The following is a 22,013-nucleotide window of genomic DNA, read 5'->3' on the forward strand; positions in this document are numbered from 1 at the left end:
ACATAATTTATTTTAGTCACAATCGATATATTTTGCAATGAAAATTCAGTCTGCTCAACTTGCGTTCTTTCGTAAAAAATACGCAGCCCACGGTGTGCTTGTTCGTAAAGAGTGGGCCATCCATGGCGCACGCTTAACGTCGGACAACGCAGCGCTCGAAGGGTTAAGATGTGTTGTTTCAGTCGTATACTAATTTTTAAATTTTGCAATTTTTAAAACATTACTCATCGACGATAAAAACCACGTAATTTTAGAAAATGAAGTGTAGAAGAAACATGGAATACGAACATTTTTAACGCTTATTCACAAGCTCACATAGGATAATTGAAACACATTGGCCGTGCAGCCTGAAAGGGAAAGGAATGACAATTCCACGAAGTTCGGACGTGGAGAGCAACCGAAACGTTTGCTGTGGCGTGCGAGCGGGGAAGGAGGAATAGAGAAAAAAGGACAATTTTATTTGGAGTCTTTAACGAGTTCGCTTTTGCCTCGAATGCCGAAGAGGAAAAAGTTAGAAAGGATGGCGGGGAGTCGTGTTTCATGAAGGGCGAAAGTTTCCCTTGCGGAGAGGACTCGTTTCAGCGATCCGGTGATTGACAGATCGAACCCCGCTGGCAGACCATGCTAAAATGGCGACGAAAGATGGTTTATTTTTAATGGCGGATGTGAAGCACATTGGAAACTGTGTTTAAGACCCACGATCGTGATGTCGAAACTAAGCATCCGATCCTGTCCTTGATAATTCATAATTAATTGCTTAATTGTCGTAAAGAAAAAAATAATCTAAAATTAGAATTCCAAATTTAATAGATACAATAAATAAATAAAATCAAATAACAATGATAACCTAAATTTCAAATATTCAAGCTTCCCAGAAAGAATCTTATAGCAAAAGTGAACTAGAATATCAATCAGTAAAAATTCAATTTTTTAGGAAAAATTCAAAAATGTGTAGATAAACGAAAGATCGAAATGAAATTCCATGTACGCAAAATAGTTTCAGAGTACAAGGCTCTCGCTAGGCAAACCCATTGAAAAAGCTGCTTGAACACTGTACATGGGTCTCTTTATGCCACTCGATAGCCTATATATTAGGCGTCTTGGCGGAAGGTATGGCGGTGTCAATATATATGCAAACGCCGACATAACGATCTATCGGTACGTAAATATATAAGGGGCGCGAGGAGCAGAGTGGAGAGGTCGGGAAAAAAGAGGGGCGAAGGGGACGAGCGAGCGCGAGAGCCGAGGAAGGGAGAAGACGGAGGAAGGAAAAGGGAAGAAGAAAGAGGAAAGTCGAAGCTTAATATAAAACTTCATTTCGCAATCGGTGGCAGCCGGAGGAAACGGAGAGAACTGACAGACAGAAATTCCAGTACCGTAAAAAGGGGCCTCGCTTGGAATCTCCCATTTTTCTAGTATTAAGCTTGCCCGAGATAAGATAAGCGCGAACGTTCGTGGATTCGAGCACGCGGCGTTACTGCGAAAAAAGAGGAAATTTCTCAGCTGAAATAGAATGGCGGAACGGTGTCGATGAAAATTCTTTTCCATCTACGTTTTCGAAAAAGGAGAACCCCGGCAATAAGACGGACCTTGAATCTCGGTAGAAAATATTTGCAGTTATTCTACTATCTAAGAATTTAACTCTGCGTCTATTTTTCATACTACTCTATAATATTAATTATATTATTACAATATGCTAATATATAACATTAATTATATTACAGATGCGAGTAAATTTTAAAATACCACATATAAATTTAATACTCGCAATACTATAAACACTCACGATCTTCCTACCATAATCCACCATGACCTGCCACTGTGCCTCGATATTATATGGCAAGGGATTGAAAAGGATATAAATACAAAGCCCTAGTAAACAGGATAATTCAAATAAAAGAGAACATTCGTCACCTAGTACCTCCAAAAAGCGATAAAACATAATATGTAATGTAATATCGTAAAGCAGTTTGAACTAGAGATCGGCTGAAAATAGAAAAAACCGTGTACGTCGTCCGTCTGTGGTTCGTTTACATTTAAGAGCGCCTATGCGACTAAAGTCACCTAGTTCTTACGTAGGTATGAGAAAAACAATGGACAACGTTAGATCGGAAGGACGGTTTCATGTTTCAAGGAGGTCCGAGTGTGCGAGTCGAAAAGTGTGTGTGTTGCGAGAGTCGAAGCTAATCGAGTCGTCGAAGAGTAGAGTCGAGAGAATTGATCGAGTTGCTAGAGAGAGAGAGAGAGATAGAGAGAGTGTGTTAGATAGATACGAGTATCGCATTTAGTTTCCTTTAAACAGACATCGTTTCTGTCCAATTTATATTTGTATATTCAATTTAATATTAATAAATCGTAAGCAATCGGGACAAAATTTATATCTTAATTTCCCGATATTGCAGTAATTTAAAAATGCTGTTCAAAATACAAAGGCGAAGCACCGTTTTACGAAGCGAGATATCGACGCACGTAAGGAATCGAAGTTTCCAATCGATCGCAAGAAGAGAGATCCTGCGAGTCTGCCGGGACTCTGCCACCCTTTGCATCCGCCGTATTCCTCCTTTGCAGAACTTTTCGTTCGTATATTTCGAGCATCCTTGCTATATTCTTTCGGTGCGCAGCAGAAAGAAGGGGTCGACGCGGAGCGGCACGGTGCGCGCGATGAAACTTTTAATAAATGGCGGAGTCGATATGAAGTATAGGACTTTGACATATCGTGTGTCTGTAATGTATAGTTAAATCTGGCGGCAGATGTGGCGCTGCTCGCCTCCCTCTCGCGCTCTCTCGCTCTCCTTCCCCGCTCTCAGCCATCCGCGCCCTCGTTCGCGTTACGACTCGGCTGTCGCCCTTTCGATCTCACTCTTTCTCGCTCTCTCCGTGGCGAAAATTCCCGATTCTAACCCGCTGCTGCATACATCTCGATACATATTCAAAGCATACGTACGTTTCATAGGTTAGATTTTTCGAGCGCACGATTTTCTGGGCAACTGCTTATTTACGACAAATAAATATAAATATAAATTTACGATCTAAGTAAGATGAAATTTCTCTAATATCTGGAAGACCAATTGGAAGGGTAGATTTTAGTGGAATTTAAATTTCGAATATTCATTTACCAGATGTTTAGAAAGTGGTGAAATTAGGTTAGGAAGAGTAGAAACGAAAATAATTTCCCTTGCTATCATCTATCATTTTTTCCCCCACGTAATAAAAGATTTCTGTTGCTACCTGAATTTGCAGTGTGTTCTGCTCCACCCTGAGAAAACGCATATTATTCCATGGTATCTTTAACGCAGCAGAAGCAGAGAAAAAAAAGGAAGTAGCAAGCAATTCATCTACATCGTGCAACGAGGGTAGTGGCACGAATTTTTTGTTCCTGCAAAACGGTGGCAAAGTTTTCGATCAAACCGGCTGTCTAAATGAGAGCTTCTCCACAAAGCGGATCAGGGTAATCTGTCATCAAAACTGCCCCATGGCAAGTCGCCGTAACACCAGCCGGTGCCCCCAGCGGCCGGAAACCGTGGCGACAACGTCGAATCCGCACCGTTCCATCCCTCGATCTACTATCGAATTTACTACCCTCGTAAAATTCTCAACGATTTTCTCGCCACTTTTAGCGATTGCAGCAATGTTTTCACAGCGTTAAACGTCAGACGATCGCATTGCAGAATCTCGATGGACTGTTTTGCATAGATTTTTCCCTGTGATTATATTTCTATTCAAATTGTACCATTGCGAAATAAAATTCATCGTTGTACGAGAAATGGTTCAAGCGAAGTATCACTCGTCCTTGTTTCGGAAAATACGAAGACAGGCGGGTAAAATATTGGACTTGTTGAAAACCATTTTACCAAAAGCCGCTGGCTATAAATTAGCATTACAGGCGAATGAAGAAATAGTTAAACACGTCACTAGATGGTCAGAAACGCAGAGGAAGGTAAAATAAGTAATCAGTGAAAGCAGGCTTAATGGGAAGAGAAGGACATAAATAAAACAAAAGTAGGGTACTACAGGTAGCGACGGACGCTCGAGCCCAGAAGCAAAAATAACAATTGGCGGATTAGTGGAAAGGTACACGAGCAATAAAACGATAAACCTGTGCGTTTAAGAAAGGAAAAATGTTTTGACCCAAGCAAATCTCTTTACAATACAAACGGTCGTCGCTTGCTTAGGTTAGGTTATGTTAGGTCAAAGCCTCTATTCATTTGCAACTTTATTACTGCAGTAGAACAGTTATCCCGGCAGGAATTCACGAAACAATTTTACCGTTATTCAAACTGTGTCCTGTGAAACGTACAAACTGGAAACAAAGTAAAAAGCTCATAGGTGATAATTAATTGGCATGAAAATACCCCGGGGATCACTGGACGCGAGAATCAGATTCTTAGGATGCAAGTTACAAAATCGAATATGGAAAAGTCACATGGAATTCTTTCGGAGAAACATATTGCAAAACGTTCCACAACCTTTACCACTCTCACAATACTCATCCGCATGCCAAGAATCCATTTCACGGAACGAAGAAGGCCCGATGGCCATCCTTCGACAGTCGGATCTTTACCTTCTCCTCGGCCGTTCCCCCGAAGGAAGTGGAACCGCGTGGTCGAGCACGTGATAATTTCCCCTCCACGTGGCGTGTCGACGGAAGTGGCGCGCTCGCGCGTCCCGCCCACAGTTGCGCCGCAATCCATGACCGCCCAAGTCGGCCTCGTGGTCGTGGCAGCGAACGGCGGAGAGTCGGTCGGCCACACTGCCGCGTCGAGGCGAGCAGAGAGGAACAGCTACGCAGTGTCTGTTCGTTGTACCCTGGCGGTTCCGTGCCCTCGGACCTCGATACGGCCAGCCCGCCTACGACGCCGGAGGGCTGTGCCTCCGCTGCCGCGATACCGCCACCTCATTGGTCGATCCGTTCTACTGGCACTCGGTCACGTGTCTCTCCCACAAGCACGGTGGCACACAGCGGCGAGAAAGAGTCGACGCTCGACGACGCGAAGAACCCTTGGGCCACCAACCGCCGAGGCCCCCTGCCCCACGGAGCAAACGAGACAGCAGTAACAACAGAGACACGCCACGGAGAACATTGGAGAAGCGAAAAAGGCCGCGGTGGAATTCGTCGGGGTGCCAGCCTCGAGTGGAAGTCACCGAGAGAGTCTCTCTCTCCTCTTGCCCCCTCTACACTGCCGGTGTACCCTTTGCTTCCGCCACCATCGAACTCGATCCTCCAAGGCGACTCCTACCCATCCTTTTTCTCCCTCCATTACGCTCTCTGTTCCGTTCTCTGTCTCCCTCTCCTGTCCACTCCGTCTCTCTCTCTCTCTCTCTCTCTTTCTGTCTTCTCTGTCGATTACAGTTCACCTCTGCGGCGTTGCCCTTCTCGAACCCCTCCACCTCCGCTTCTTTCTCCTCCTCCATCACGTCACTCGGCAAGTGTACATTGCGCTCGCTGGCTCGCCTGCCTAGCCAGCCAGCCAGCTAGCCTGCCTGCCTACCTGCCTGCTTGCCTGCCTGCCTGGGTTCCGGCCGATCGGAACGCTCCTGGTAGCCGTAGTGTATGCGATCGAGTGCGCGCCAGTCTCAGTGCTGCCGATTTAGCGTAACGTCTGTATACCGATGCAGCGATTTCCTCTGTGAAAGTGTGCTTTCGCGTTATGTGGTTGAGCCGCACGGACCAGGTTATGTGATGCTACGAGGTGTGATAGCTGCGGGGTGAGTTTTCGCGGACATGCGAGTGTTCTGTGTGCCGTCGTGCTTCGATCTGCGGTGAACTCGACGGAGAAATGGCCCCGTGAATGCACCAAGTGGAAGCAGCTGTCGTGAACAACGGTTTGGACCCGGCCAAGGTCCTTCGGTTTTCGTCGCCGGCGATATATTGCTCGTGCTAAGTGAACACGCGATTATGACTCGTGGTGTATGCTGAAACTGCAGTGCGAAGGATTCTTTCAGGATGTAATATCGTTCTCGTGTTTCTGATGGCACAGCTAGACCAAGCTCGTCGGTTACAGTGAAAATAGAGACTACAAATACTAGAAAAATATTGAGCAATCAAACTACCCCGTTATCTCTACGCAAGCAAGGAAGAATATAAAAATCAGTGTATCCTCGTCTATGCGAGGCAAAGAACAACTATCGTCGCATCAGCAAGAGAACCGTGAGGATCCAACGCAGCTGGACGGTTGCGGCAGCGTGCAGCCAGCCGGAAGGCAGCTCGAGGCGTTGGTCCACGCGGGTAAGGAGATCGCGAGCGTGAAGACGAGGCCGACGACACCCGTCCTGGCGAACGACGGAGGGGGTGGCTTCTGGCTGGCCACGGTGGCCGCGGGGGCAGGTGCCCCAGCCGGGCTGCCCCCGCACGGGACACATCACCCAGCCATGGATCCGACATGCGGCTCCGCGGAGACAGGCTTCATCAACAGCCAGCCCTCCATGGCGGAGTTCATGACCGCGTTGCCCCAGCTGGCTGGCGACGCGAGCCTTCAACACTCTCCAGGAACCGGAGGATCCATCAGCCCTGGATCCCATCATCCTGGCTACCACGCTATGATGGACCCTCACGGGGTCGCCGATCCGTCCGTCAACGTGCCCGAGTACCCGTGGATGAAAGAGAAAAAGACTACACGGAAAAGCAACCAACAAGGTAAGTGAGAACAGTGAAAATTGGAAATAATCTTGGAAAATAGCGGACTTTTGTCATCGCGAGATTTTGAAGCTTTTCGTGAGAAAGAATTGAAAAAGTAGGAAAATAGGGGCTGCAGTTCGATCGTAGGGATATTTCATTGCGTAGGTGGAATAATGGAAACAGATTTTAATGGAATAATGGAAATTATAAATTTTGAATCATCGTGCCAGTACTGTTAATAATATTTGACACCCTCTTGTAAATTGATGTATTTATTGTTACGACGGTTTTCAATTGTTTAATGGAAAGAAATTCGGGAAAGGGACGAAAATAGACGTAACTTGATAGTATTTAGAAGTGTTTTGGAGAAACAGATAAAATTGAGCAGAGTTCGATTCTAAATGAGTTCCACATGATGATACAAGGTTGCATGTTGAGAGGCAGACGAATGGACCTAAAAGGCACCCCACTTGTAATTCGACAGACACGATTACACTGTACCATGTAAGTTACAATATCAATTACGAGGACCCTACAAACGTTTCAGGGGTTCGTTTGGCCCAAGTCTCGTTGCGGTGAATCGATGAACGTTCGAGTCAATTAACGCGAGCCCATAGGATTCCATTACCATTTTTACTGCACGCGGCTTTACAATCTCAGAAATCCCTCATTTGTGACTCAAAAAGCGTTACAATTATCCTTAATATTCCCACAGCTTCTCAACGTTATTACAATTGTTATATATCAATCTTCAATCTGGCCATAAAGACTGAGTCAGGAATCAGGCCACTAGAACGTAAAATCACCCCTTTTACACATTAACGAACGTGTCATTGTTGAGCACGAACGTGCACCGAAGAAAGATCAGCGATCCGTCATTCATCAACACCTATCAACCTTCTATTCACTTCGGACAGGACATTTAATGGTGTGCAATTGTAGGGTATAAATCAATTACAGAAGAGAGCTCGTAAACACGAGTGAAAATAGTCTTCTAGATGCTACGTTCGCTACCCCTAACAGACCTCCGATCGCACCAAAAGCTATTCCATTTAACCGAGCAATTACCAACACCCACAAACGTCAGCATGATAGTTCACGGGATAATTGAACCATCGACCAAATAACGATGAATATGTCATTAAAGATTACAGTTGTAATTAAACAATTCGCCGTCATTCTGCCCAATTGTACTTGTTTGCGATTTGTGATAAAAAACTTGGGCTCAAGGCGACCATCGGCCGCCGAACGTAGCCGCGGTCAACGGTTCCATACCATGGAATACCAAATGTCGAGGAACTTACATAGCACAAGTCCAGTTAGCCCGAGGACCCGCTATAAAACCTGGGTTTTTTCGGTAATTGAGAGTTTTCAAACGGACAGGCAGTCTTTGTTCCAAATTGACCAACTGACAGGGACGTTAGTTTCCCTTACTTTTGGAACGAAGGCTGTACTCGACGAATCCGATGATTCCGTGTCCTTAGTCACACCCCATCATAGTTTTCCTCGGTGGCATCATCGAGACAAAAATTCATCCTTTCTTGCGAGTAGAGTAGCGCCTTACGATCTGTGAGTATTGTGTGAGCAGGTATATCTATCCTTTCGTTGACCGTGGATTCGTTATCGAACCTAAGACCAACGTCACTAGTATCGCCAGTGCCCAAACACAGCGGTTGATTGTCGAATCGGTAGTATCGATACTCGTATTACCAGGCGGCGCGTACCTTCGTTATAACACAGCGATGGCCAATTCCAATGAAGATCTAGCAAACGCCCACAACACTATTCCTGACGCTTCTTCGACAAATGTACTTTCATTTCAATTTTCATGCACTTTTAGAGAAATTGGGAATACAAAAATCTATAGAAATATTGTCAGTGGAAGTATCTGTGAAATTTAATTAGCACTAGTGTTATACTTAGTTCTGATTTATTTATAGTACGTATATTATTTAGCCAAATAACAATGAATACACCGCGAATGTCCATACACTTTTAGATATTAGGAGTACAATACAGAAATATAGTCAGTGGAAGTATAGTCAATAAAGTTTAATCGAATTAGCACCAGTGTTATACTTAGTTCTCATTTATTTATAGCACGTAGATTATTTAGCCAAATAACAATGAATACACCGCGAATGTTCATACACTTTTAGATATTAGGAATACAAAAATCTACAGAAATATAGTCAATGAAATTTAATCAAACTAGCACTAGTGTTATAGTACATAGATTATTTAGCGAATAAGCAAAATTAGTACTGAGGTAGTATGTTGGTGAAGGTGGCCACAAGAAATACTGTTGATGTTCAACAATAAGTTTATTAAACTATTAACAGTCAATAATTAACGATTAACGATTAACTATCAACAACAAATAACAATAAAACTATCAAGAATCAATAATCACATATCTCTAATTGTGTTTGCTTCGCTATGACGCTTAACCTTCCGCACTTCGCAGCTCGAGGCAGAATGAATCTGTCATTCGAAACCAAACGGATTCTTTTCTTTGTTGCCCCTCGATACGACCACTACGCACGCGTTTATTAGACGTCCGCGACGGTTGCCGCGTTACGCGATCTTCCGAATATTCGGCGAAAGAACCGTAGGGATATCGATGGAACATTAGGCGTGTCGACCTTACGCTTCGAAGATACAGCGCTGTGTGTCGCGAAGCCATTAGAAAGTTCCGTGTTCGAGTGTCGCCACATATAGAATAGTACGTATACTTTAAAACGCTATTTAGAATATTTCTCCAGATTTTAAAATTAGCAAGTTCACGTTTCGAAATTTGTATACTCTAAGGGTTTTATTTCAGAGGGAAAAGAACAGTAAAGTATACCGTGAACACTGAAATACCACTCTATGCATTTAAATATGCTTCTCCGGTATTATAACGCCATTTCTAAGAATTTTAGTCATTCGCTTACTTACTTATTTCTCTTACATTTAATAATAAATGATATTTAATAAAACTACCTTAGTATCTGTCCGCTGACTTCAGTACCCGACTGTATATAGTAATACGTTGAACAGAGAATTTATAGCAATTAGTAGAAACGAATTTCTATTCGGATATTATTTTTTTAATTACATTGGTAAGAATATAAAATTGCATAAATATCCGCAGTCCACTGATGAAGCTACCGCACTGCCAGTCAATTAACGCCATGATTCCCGTAGCGCGCGTATGTGGAACGTCTGTCCGGCGACACGTTGCGGCTCGCCACGGGGTGCCCGTTGTCCGACGGCTAATGACAGCCAGCAGCCACTCCTTTTCTCGACGGGACGGCATCTGGACCTCGTCACGTGCGAAAACCGCGCGTTTCCCAAGCATTCGTAAACATTCGCCGGCAAATTATGATGTATCGTTGGGCGAAACGTGAGCCTGCCGCACAGACAATCGATGGACCGATGGCTAACACATGCGGGCCTTCCGAAAACTCTTTCAATTCAGGCTGAATTATCGCCTTCCGGAACGAGAATCGTCGCGTGCACATGCTGCGCAGAATTTGGAATTCGGTGTCTTCGACCATTGTGTCATTCGTTCTGGTTTGCTCGACCTTTTGGTCAACGTCGATTAGTAGCTTTTTCGTTTGGTTGTCTTCCACATTTGTCGATGGTTTGTCGATAATGAAGTATGGTGTATCTTGGTCAGGGTTGACAAGTTTCTTAGAAAATTAGCAGTGTTTTTTTTTTTTTTTTGTTTATTTTTAACAATGTTGCATGTTGATTGGCATCTTTGTTCGAAAGGTTTAACACCCGAGGAAAAATTGTTATCGAGGACGTTGTATTTGACGTTAACGCAATTTCCTCTGTTGTTGGCAATCGTCGTCTTGAAATTGTGCAACAGGAAACGCTGTAATTCCGAAGGATCGTGTTACGAATGAGCATCGATAGAGGTGTAATTCACTTACTGTTTGTGTCATCCTGACCTTCTGCTTAATTCATGGAATTGAGAAACGTGCGACTTTTTGGCTGAACTTTCTTCTCGAAATATCGAACGAAGTTGTTAATGTTTGTGCTTTCTTCAAATTCTTCGAACGAAATTACAGCGGAAATGAAAGATAAACGCTGTTTTGGATGGGTCAATCTTCACGACTGTTCCCAATAAACTTTAATTATTTGAAATAATTAATACCACGAGATATAGCATTATTTTTAATAAATCCCAGGTGTCTCTTATCTACGTGAAATACGCATAAAATGCACCTATTTATACGCACCATATCAGAACATGTTCTGATTTCCAATATTCATAAGAAACAACACAATTACAGTGACTTCTTCACGGTACAAAATTGATAGAATTGAACAATGCAGTCGTCCCAGAAGAAATTTCAAATTCTTATCACAAGAATATAACAACAATCTTAACATGTCATTGATAGAATTGAAAACGTAAATTGATTTGGAACGAGTAAAATTTTGTCCCCTTGACATAATATCAAAGTCCTGATTTCCAATATTTATAAGAAACAACACAATTACAGTGACTTTTTCACGGTACAAAATTGATAGAATTGAACAATGCAGTCGTCCCGGAAGAAATTCCAAATTCTTATCACAAGAATATAACAACAATCTTAACATGTCATTGATAGAATTGAAAAACGTAAATTGATCTAGTACAAGTAAAATTTCATCCAGTTGACGTAATATTGACGTCGTGATTTCCAAGATTCATAAGAAACAACACAATTACAGTGACTTCTTCGCGGTAGAAAATTGATAGAATTGAACAATGCAGTCGTCCCGGAAGAAATTCCAAATTCTTATCACAAGAATATAACAGCAATCACTGTTTCCCAATCTTAACATGTGATTGATAGAATTGAATAATGTAAATTGATTTGGTACAAGTAAAATTTTGTCCCCTTGACGTAATATCAAAATCCTGATTTCCAATACTCATCAGAAACAACATAACAACAGTGACTTCTTCGCGGTAGAAAATTGATAAAATTGAACAATGCAGTCGTCCCGGAAGAAATTTCAAATTCTTATCACAAGAATATAACAACAATCTTAACATGTCATTGATAGAATTGAAAAACGGAAATTGATTTGGTACAAGTAAAATTTTGTCCCCTTGACATAATATCAAAGTCCTGATTTCCAATACTCATCAGAAACAACATAACAACAGTGACTTCTTCGCGGTAGAAAATTGATAAAATTGAACAATGCAGTCGTCCCGGAAGAAATTCCAAATTCTTATCACAAGAATATAACAACAATCTTAACATGTCATTGATAGAATTGAAAAACGTAAATTGATCTAGTACAAGTAAAATTTCATCCAGTTGACGTAATATTGACGTCGTGATTTCCAAGATTCATAAGAAACAACACAATTACAGTGACTTCTTCGCGGTAGAAAATTGATAGAATTGAACAATGCAGTCGTCCCGGAAGAAATTCCAAATTCTTATCACAAGAATATAACAGCAATCACTGTTTCCCAATCGCAACATGTGATTGATAGAATTGAATAACGTAAATTGATTTGGTACAAGTAAAATTTTGTCCCGTTGACGTAACATCAACGTAAACAGGAGGCAGAGTAGGACCACGATCCATTTTCCAGCAACTTGTTGGCTATTGTCGTCCCATCGAGGACCAATAAATCTACGGCGGAGGACCCCGACGCGGTCGTTCGACGCAAGGTCGCGCGATCAAAGGGGTGGCCAGTAGTTTATGGGCCAAACGAAGCCAAAACAGGCACCGTGTTCTGTTTCCATTTATCTCGAGGCCATTGCTCTGTCGTCGGCTCGGTTATCCGTGGAAAGTCGCGGGCCGATTCGGTCGCGGGACACGTCGGAAGATTAAGTGTTCGGCAGGAAGGTTAACCAGTCGTTGGCCAGGCGGTAACACGCGGAATCATCTGTAAATTGAGCCCAGGGCCAACGGGAGAGAGCGTCGGGACGGCCATAACTCACGGGGCCTGCACTCTGCCACCGATCCTCTCTTCGTCGTCTCTATCTACCTCTTCTCCCTTTCTCTGTCACTCTATTTCCCACCCCCTGGCCGCGTTTTGCCTTTCAACCCTCTCTTGCCGGACCTTATCGTTACGCTGGACGACACCCCTTCGCGATGACCCGACCTTCTATGTGGAAATTTTAAGATGTAAAATGTTTGGAACAGAGACGAAGTCGATTACAAGTGGATTATGAATTTTGACGCGTTTGTGGGAAATTCAGGTGTGGAAAAGTGTGAAGAATACTCGTAAGATGTAAAAATGTAGAAAATGTTCAGGGTAGTGTGTTTGTTATAATATCGTTAGAGGGTTGGTGTCCTCCTATCTGATGTAGTTTTTTATTATTAATTTGATTATAAGATACTGTTAAATAATTTTTATGACACTCTCTTCATTGTAAGTTTTAGGTAGAATATTGTCAGAGAATTGATTTTCTTCTATCTGATGTAGTTTTTTATTATTAGTTTGATTACAAGACACTGTTAAATAATTTTTATGACACTCTCTTCATTGTAGGTTTTAGGTAGAATATTGTTAGAGGATTGATTTTATCTTAGCTGGTGTAGTTTTTTATTAATAATTTGATCACAAGATACTGTTAAATACTTTTTATGACACTCTCTTCATTGTAAGTCTTAGGTAGAATATTGTCAGAGGATTGATTTTATCTTAGCTGGTGTAGTTCTTTATTAATAATTTGATCACAAGATACTGTTAAATAATTTTTTGACACTCTCTTCATTGTAAGTCTTAGGTAGAATATTGTTAGATTGATTTTATCTTAGCTGGTGTAGTTTTTTATTATTAATTTGATTACAAGATACTGCAAAATAATTTTTATGACACTCTCTTCATTGTAAGTTTTAGGTAGAATATTGTCAGAGGATTGATTTTCTTCTATCTGATGTAGTTTTTTATTATTAATTTGATTACAAGACACTGTTAAATAATTTTTATGACACTCTCTTCATTGGAAGTCTTAGGTAGAATATTGTTAGAGGATTGATTTTATCTTAGCTGGTGTAGTTTTTTATTAATAATTTGATCACAAGATACTGTTAAATAATTTTTATGACACTCTCTTCATTGTAAGTTTTAGGTAGAATATTGTCAGAGGATTGATTTTCTTCTATCTGATGTAGTTTTTTATTATTAATTTGATTACAAGACACTGTTAAATAATTTTTATGACGCTCTCTTCATTGCAAGTTTCAGATACATTTGGCTATTTCTTCTATTTAATCAATGAATAAATATTTTGAATATTACGACGCAGAATGAATTTGATATCTCACACTGCAACTGTCAGATAGTCGTAATAGTATTTTGCGAACGAAATGAATCTCAGCTTAGGTTAGTTACATTTGAAATGAATCTCAGCTTAGGTTAGTTACATTTAGAAGAATCAAAGAAGTGGCCAGTGGTTTATAAACGAAACAGAATCAAGTAGGTTGGGTTATTTAGGTTAGTTACATTTGAAATGAATCTCAGCTTAGGTTAGTTACATTTAGAAGAATCAAAGAAGTGGCCAGTGGTTTACGAACGAAACAGAATCAAGTAGGTTGGGCTATTTAGGTTAGTTACATTTGAAATGAATCTCAGCTTAGGTTAGTTATATTTAGAAGAATCAAAGAAGTGGCCAGTGGTTTACGAACGAAACAGAATCAAGTAGGTTGGGTTAGTTAGGTTAGTTACATTTGAAAATTCTTTGATTAGTGATCTATTGGAAAAAAATAATGAAATAAGGTGAAGCAAGTTTGTTAGGATTTTATGATAATGACAAATAGCTGAATGGAAAAGGATTTGTTATTTCTGTAAGGGGAAAGGCTCTCTGTTTGATCCTTTCAGAGAGGCTCATTTGACTCCGCACTTTCCCGTTTCTTTCTGCCACACTTTCCCTCGTTAGTACATTTTCATTGTCTCTATGTACTTCATTGTCATGGACTTTGTAATTAGACAACAATGTTAGATCGTAAAGATGCGATGAAATGTCATAGCAATGCGTTTAAGGCTCTCAACTACCTGGAAATCTGACTAAAGAATTATATCCAGTTTCTTCTTCCATTGTTAACCGGACCACAACTTCGATTGTCGTTCGTTTAATTAGACTTTTGAAAATTCACACTTCGAATAATCGCTGCCGATGAAATAATACAAACTTACATCTAAACAGTTTAATTTTTAAACAATTATGGAAAATTTGAAGGCGCAAAATATGCAATCCAAGACGAAACAGACGTCCAAGTGTATTTCTTCAATTCTGTCCATAGATTTACCGATATCATTTCAAATTCACCGAATCATAGAGAGCTTCATCACCATCGTTAATCATCATTTCTCACAACTATTATACACTTGATACAAAAACTAAGCGAGCATATGCACATTCATCAAAATCCACCTCTTGCAAAAGCATCTCTTCAACCGCGCCACTTGCTGTCAAATTCTTCTTCTTCTTCTTCGAAGAGATTCTTCAAAATTATCACACGACACTCGAATAAGCCACGGAAGGAGCGCGTGAACACTGCGGGTATCGCGACCATATTAATTGCAAAAGGGGTGACGACGAGTAGCTTGTCTGCTTGCCACGAAGACAACATCTTCGTGGGCGCAGGAGGAAGATACCGTGTCTGATCGGCAGGGTGGCACATCCTTGGAAGGAGATAGCAAGGAGGGTAATGATAATCCAGCCTCTAGCCTAGTCGTATCCCGGGGGATGCAGGGATTAATTGACACATCGGCGTTTCGGAGGAGAGTCTTGTGGGCTGGCGCCTCCGCTTTGCTAGCCGGCGACGTGACTGATGAGACGCCTGGAACAAGCCATCGTGAAAAACACCGTTGGATCCGTGGCCTTTTTTGCTGGCCATGGATCCGCCAAGAATTACCGAGCAAACCATCATCGGTTGGCGGCTCCTTTCGCGCCCCCAGCCGAGTAACTCGTCTAATCAGACGTCGTCCACCCTCCCCATTTTCTTCGAACGTAGCCTAAAGCGTGGAAACGAACGCACGTCGATGTTACAGATTGGAATTTAATGCGAGCACGGTGACGCACACGGAAAGCAAACTAGGGTTGTCTTGAGAAGAGAACGTGCCTCCAGGAAGAGTCGTCCAGGAACAGCCGGCGAGAGGCTTCTAATTGAAATTTTCTGATGAAGATTTGCAGCCGGATGATGGCGGTTGTGATAGTTGAAGATGCGATGGAGGTAGATCTTTTTTGTAAACTTAAAATGCTTGCAAGGCAGGGCAGATGTCTATTAGCAGCTGGGATTGTGGGTTTAGCGTCCAAGTTTAGTTTTTGGATTTCAGATGGAAAGCGAGGAAGGATGTTGCTATGATTAGGTAGGATGATAGGAAATTCGAGATTGAAAAGGGAGATTGGAATCGTCAGTTTTAATGTCTAAATCTTGAGATTAGAAAAGAAGTAAGACGTTTGGCACTGGTGCTATTGTATTGGGTTGGCAACTAAGTGATTGCGGATTTTGTCATTAGGTGGTATTGACAAATTCCGCAATCACTTAGTTGCCAAGCAATAGTTTGAGTATTTAAATCTTACACGTATTGAGTGTTAGTTTTAAATGCGATACCGAAGACAGAAAGAGAGAGCTGTTGTGATTATCGTTTTAGAGTCTGAATTTTACGTATGGTGGATATTTCTGGAAAATCTGAAGTCGAATAGGATGAAGGATACTTAGAACTGCGATCTTATTGTCAGTGTATTGAAATTTTAAAACAGTAGAAATTCTTTTCTTCTGTTAGGATTGATGAAGATAAAGGTGTTCATGAACAAAATTTTGTTGAAAGTTACATGCAAAATAAATATGTTAAGAAACTGTACGTAACCAGTAGACTTACAGGGAAATCAGCATCGAAACAAGTAGAAATTATTTTCTTCTTTTTTGAAATGATGAAGATAAAAATGTTCATCAACAAAATTTTGTTGAAAGTCACATGCAAAATAAATATGTTAGGGACTGACAGTGCACTGTAACTAGTAGACTTACAGGCAAATCAGCATCGAAACATGTAGAAATTCTTTTCTTCTTTTTGGATCGATGAAGATAAAAGTGTTCATGAACAAAATTTTGTTGAAAGTCACGTGCAAAATAAATATGTTAGGGACTGACAGTGCACTGTAACTAGTAGACTTACAGGCAAATCAGCATCGAAACAGGTAGAAATTCTTTTCTTCTTTTTGGATCGATGAAGATAAAAGTGTTCATGAACAAAATTTTGTTGAAAGTCACGTGCAAAATAAATATGTTAGGGACTGACAGTGCACTGTAACTAGTAGACTTACAGGCAAATCAGCATCGAAACAGGTAGAAATTCTTTTCTTCTTTTTGGATCGATGAAGATAAAAGTGTTCATGAACAAAATTTTGTTGAAAGTCACGTGCAAAATAAATATGTTAGGGACTGACAGTGCACTGTAACTAGTAGACTTACAGGCAAATCAGCATCGAAACAGGTAGAAATTCTTTTCTTCTTTTTGGATCGATGAAGATAAAAGTGTTCATGAACAAAATTTTGTTGAAAGTCACGTGCAAAATAAATATGTTAGGGACTGACAGTGCACTGTAACTAGTAGACTTACAGGCAAATCAGCATCGAAACAGGTAGAAATTCTTTTCTTCTTTTTGGATCGATGAAGATAAAAGTGTTCATGAACAAAATTTTGTTGAAAGTCACGTGCAAAATAAATATGTTAGGGACTGACAGTGCACTGTAACTAGTAGACTTACAGGCAAATCAGCATCGAAACAGGTAGAAATTCTTTTCTTCTTTTGGGATCGATGAAGATAAAAGTGTTCATGAACAAAATTTTGTTGAAAGTCACGTGCAAAATAAATATGTTAGGGACTGACAGTGCACTGTAACTAGTAGACTTACAGGCAAATCAGCATCGAAACAGGTAGAAATTCTTTTCTTCTTTTGGGATCGATGAAGATAAAGGTGTTAATCAACAAAATTTTATTGAAAATCACATACAAAATAAATATATTAAGAGACTAACAGTGCACTGTACGTAACCAGTAGGCTTGCAGGGAAATCAGCATCGAAACAAGTAGAAATTCTTTTCTTCTTTTTTGAAATGATGAAGATAAAAATGTTCATCAACAAAATTTTATTGAAAATTACATATAAAATAAATATGTTAAGGGACTGTACGTAACCAGTAGACTTACAGGGAAATCAGCATCGAAACAGGTAGAAATTCTTTTCTTCTTTTAGGATCGATGAAGATAAAAGTGTTCATAAACAAAATTTTGTTGAAAGTCACATGCAAAATAAATATGTTAGGGACTGACAGTGCACTGTAACTAGTAGACTTACAGGCAAATCAGCATCGAAATAAGTAGAAATTCTTTTCTTCTTTTTGAATCGATGAAGATAAAAATGTTCATGAACAAAATTTTGTTGAAAGTCACATACAAAATAAATATATTAAGAGACTGACAGTGCACTGTACGTAACCAGTAGACTTACAGGGAAATCAGCATCGAAATAAGAAGCACGTGAAATCGAAGGGAAGAGATATTGCCGAAAGAAGGTAGCCGAGGTTCCAGTCGATTCGGTGATAAAGGTGATTGAACGATTAGGAGTCTCGGAAAGAGGAAGGCACTGGTGAAAGAGAGAGGAGCATCTAATTTAAAGATTCATTGGCAAGTAAATCCGCGGCGAATTAAAGATAACTCTCCTAGGAAATCCCAGCCAGCAAGCTCCTTAGAAGCCACTGCGTTTGCTCGACGAAAGAGAAAAAGAAGAAAGATGAAAGGGAAGCAGAGGGGTGGTCTTAAGACTATGATATCACGTAGAACGTATTTAACCGAGGGATAAAGCACACTTTTGAAAAAGAACATTCTTCAGAATTTCTTCAATAGTTGTTGAACACATAATTAAAGAAACAAGAAGATATAGTAATTTGATTTAACTCAAAATGATGATACTCTTCGTTTCCTTGTACCGAAGAAAGGAAGAAGACTATGGTTTCTGTGAAATTCGATTTTTCTAAATTTGCAAAGACCGTGGGTGGCTGAATCGTCGAAAACAGAAGGCCAGGGTAGTTGGTTCGGTCATAAAATCGAACGATAGTTCTTCAATCCTTCGACGTAAATCCTCGTGAGCTCTTCTTATCAGCTGCTCTACAATGCTGTACAAAGTAGAATGGAAAAGTTCCAGCGACTCGTATCAGAGGGGAGATTTCTTCCGCGTTCTCGTTGCCAAACACGTCCATTTAAATTCCTGCTGTTCTAAATTAATTCACACTTCAGAATTCACTGAACTGTTTCTTCAAATATGCAACTTCAAGTAGTTTTGTCAAAATTTGTTACCAATTCAAATTGCATAAAATAGCATATGAAAATAATTTCCATGGAATTCAATGGAATCTTGCAACCTGACATTCTCATCTGATTGAAGAAAATCATATTACTGAAGATAACTAGAAAAATAAAACAGCAACACTGAATTTTTATCGAGTAACAAAACCACTCGACAAAATAACAGGCTGTGCCATGAATCTGCAACAAATAAAATTACAGCAGACGCCCTATAAGAAGAAGGAACACCCTAACAAATTTACGAGAACAGTTACCGCAGTTCCAACACTTGGCAAACGTCCGTAAAAACGGGAATCGGCAACCTATAGATACCACGTTACAACGAGCAACTGCACATCTGCGTGGAACCGGTGCTTGAATAATAAACACGGTATAACAAATTGATAATCCGGAACCCCATAATCGTGCGCATATTTCGGCTCGGGGAATCTGTGGACCGACACTAAAAGAACTTTCCACGCTCGTTGTTGCGCCAAATGGGCCGCTATAAAAGCGTGGGGGCGCCCATGGCAGCCCTCTTCCTTCCCGATTCCGTTTCACCCTCGTCGTCTCCGTTTCCGCCTCGTCTCGTGCCGCTTTCTGCTTCCGTCGCGTGGATCAAAGTGTCCGGCATACGATTCTCGCCTCTTCGTCCACAGTTTGTTCATTTTATTGTCCGTCGCTCGGTTCCGATCTTTCGAATGAACGTTGCTCGATAAAAATGTTTCGACAGGCCCTGTCGAAGATTGATGAATGGCGGAAAAGTGGCGGAAATCTGATCACAAGGGATGGCCGCTAGTGAGATGTAAATAATAGCAGCGTGCATACACTGTATGGCGCGCGAATGGTTTTTCGAGAAGAGTATTCGACCGTTGGCTGTGTAAATCGCTCGTTTCTTGCACATTTTGTGATATTTGTAATTGTTGAGATATGGCTAATTTTCTGTGCTGGACTGGCTCGAATGCGTGGTAGAGATACTTGTACGCGAATATCAGTGTGCGCAAGTGGAATGTAAACTGCTCAGTCGGTTAAGAGTCGGTTAACCGTCGGTAATGGAAGAAAGTGGTGAGACGCGTGCAAATTTGTATCGATGAATATACAAGGAATCGTCCATGAAATAAATATATCGTTACTTTAATATTAATCCTCGGTATAAATTTAGTGTTTCTATAACATTATTTCGGTTTCAAAGACCCACAATTTTCAACAGCGATGATTTGTAATTGTTGAAGTTGAAGTTTGTAGATCTTTGGAACACTGGTTTAAGCGAGAAGCTGTCAGAACCATGTGACAATATTAGTGAAACGATGGCAATTTTAGGGGTTCGATGGAAAAGTGGAACATTTTTGTTGAAAGAACTTGATAAATACAGGAAATAGTAATATCTGTGTTTGCAAGATTTTATTACGAATTTCTAAGCCTCACGACGTCAGCAATACTTTTCTATTGACAAGATTTTACCTCCAATGACTCGTGGACGACATTTTATTCTGCAAGTTCTTCAATTTTTCATCCGAGTCTCAAATAAAAATTGAAGAATTATACCGTAGCAGTGTAGTTTCCTTGACATATACGCGAATTGCTTGCAAATTGAGACAAACCACGATCGCTGGCTTTAGTAACAAGTTGATAGAAATATTCTAAGGCAATGGGGACATCACAGCCATATTTTCGTTGGCAGAAAACGGCCACCCCGGTGAGTAACTCATCGAGTTTTTCCTCTGACTTTACTCTGGCGATTCGTAAATCGAGGATAGATGTTCCTTAAAGAAAAATTGTCACAACGAGGGGAACTTCTCTTGTCTATACTTAAAAGGAATTTGTGTTTGTCTTTTTGTGTAAATTTTTAAAAGAAACAGAAACTTGAAAGGCTGCAATACGACAGATTCGAGGACATATTAAACGGTGCTTGATTTTCTATGCTTCTCTCTTAATTACACGCTGCTATTCACACTTTCGCTGAATTTCACCGATTAGATCAGGTTCCACGAGTGCTGTGAATTATGCTTTCGCGATGGTAACTTGCATACAATTTTCATTTATCTATTCGAAATCGTTGGATTGTAATGGAATACACAATGCCAGAATTTTGTCATATACGGAAGGGAATTTAATAGAAATCTGCATGCAATTAATAGACTTGCGGATGTTTATGCACTTATGGGACATTTAAAGTTGTAAAGACTGCATAGAATGTGCTAAAATATATACAATATGCAAAGTATAGTACTTGGAGGATGAATAAATAGCGAAGAAATTTAGCCAAGCCATCTCTTCTATTGATTTCTTCTATTTATTAGCTTGGCAACTAAGTGAATGCGGATTTTGTCATTAGATAGTATTGAAAAATCCGCAATCACTTAATTGCCAAGTTAATAAATATTCAAATAAGGTAATTGTACCTCTTGGTACTCCATTTGAAAATACTTTGTTAGGGGGCAATTAAAGTGTTGCATCTGAGCGAAACAAAAGGAAGAAGAATAAGAAAGGGGTGCACTTATGGGACATTTAAAGATGCAGGGGTGCAAAGACTGCATATAATGTGCTAAAATATATACAATATGCAAAGTATAGTACTTGGAGGATGAATAAATAGCGAAGAAATTTAGCCAAGCCATCTCTTCTATTGATTTCTTCTATTTATTAGCCTGGCAACTAAGTGATTGCGGATTTTGCCATTAGGTGGTATTGAAAAATCCGCAATCACTTAATTGCCAAGTTAATAAATATTCAAATAAGGTAATTGTACCTCTTGGTACTCCATTTGAAAATACTTTGTTAGGGGGCAATTAAAGTGTTGCATTTGAGCGAAACAAGTTTGAGAAGTGTAAAAGGAAGAAGAATAAGGAAGGGGTGCACTTATGGGACATTTAAAGATGCAGAGACTGCATATAATATGCCAAAATATATACAATATACAAAGTATAGTACTTGGAGGATGAATAAATAGCGAAGAAATTTAGCCAAGCCATCTCTTCTATTGATTTCTTCTATTTATTAGCCTGGCAACTAAGTGATTGCGGATTTTGCCATTAGGTGGTATTGAAAAATCCGCAATCACTTAATTGCCAAGTTAATAAATATTCAAATAA

The 22,013-nt window shown here is 40.4% G+C and overlaps 1 protein-coding gene across 1 annotated transcript in view; it reads left to right on the top strand.

Annotated features, from left to right (window-relative positions):
* The first annotated feature begins 5,648 nt into the window (after positions 1-5,648).
* Positions 5,649-22,013, top strand: part of LOC117160380 (uncharacterized) — a 62,742-nt gene continuing 46,377 nt past the window's right edge. Inside the window, exon 1 of the mRNA XM_076626326.1 lies at positions 5,649-6,638. Coding sequence (XP_076482441.1) covers positions 6,106-6,638 — 533 coding nt within the window. The 5' untranslated portion in view covers positions 5,649-6,105. The remainder of the gene's footprint in view (positions 6,639-22,013) is intronic.

Source organism: Bombus vancouverensis, chromosome 18 (genome assembly GCF_051014615.1).
Source record: "Bombus vancouverensis nearcticus chromosome 18, iyBomVanc1_principal, whole genome shotgun sequence".
Taxonomy (NCBI): domain Eukaryota; kingdom Metazoa; phylum Arthropoda; class Insecta; order Hymenoptera; family Apidae; genus Bombus; species Bombus vancouverensis.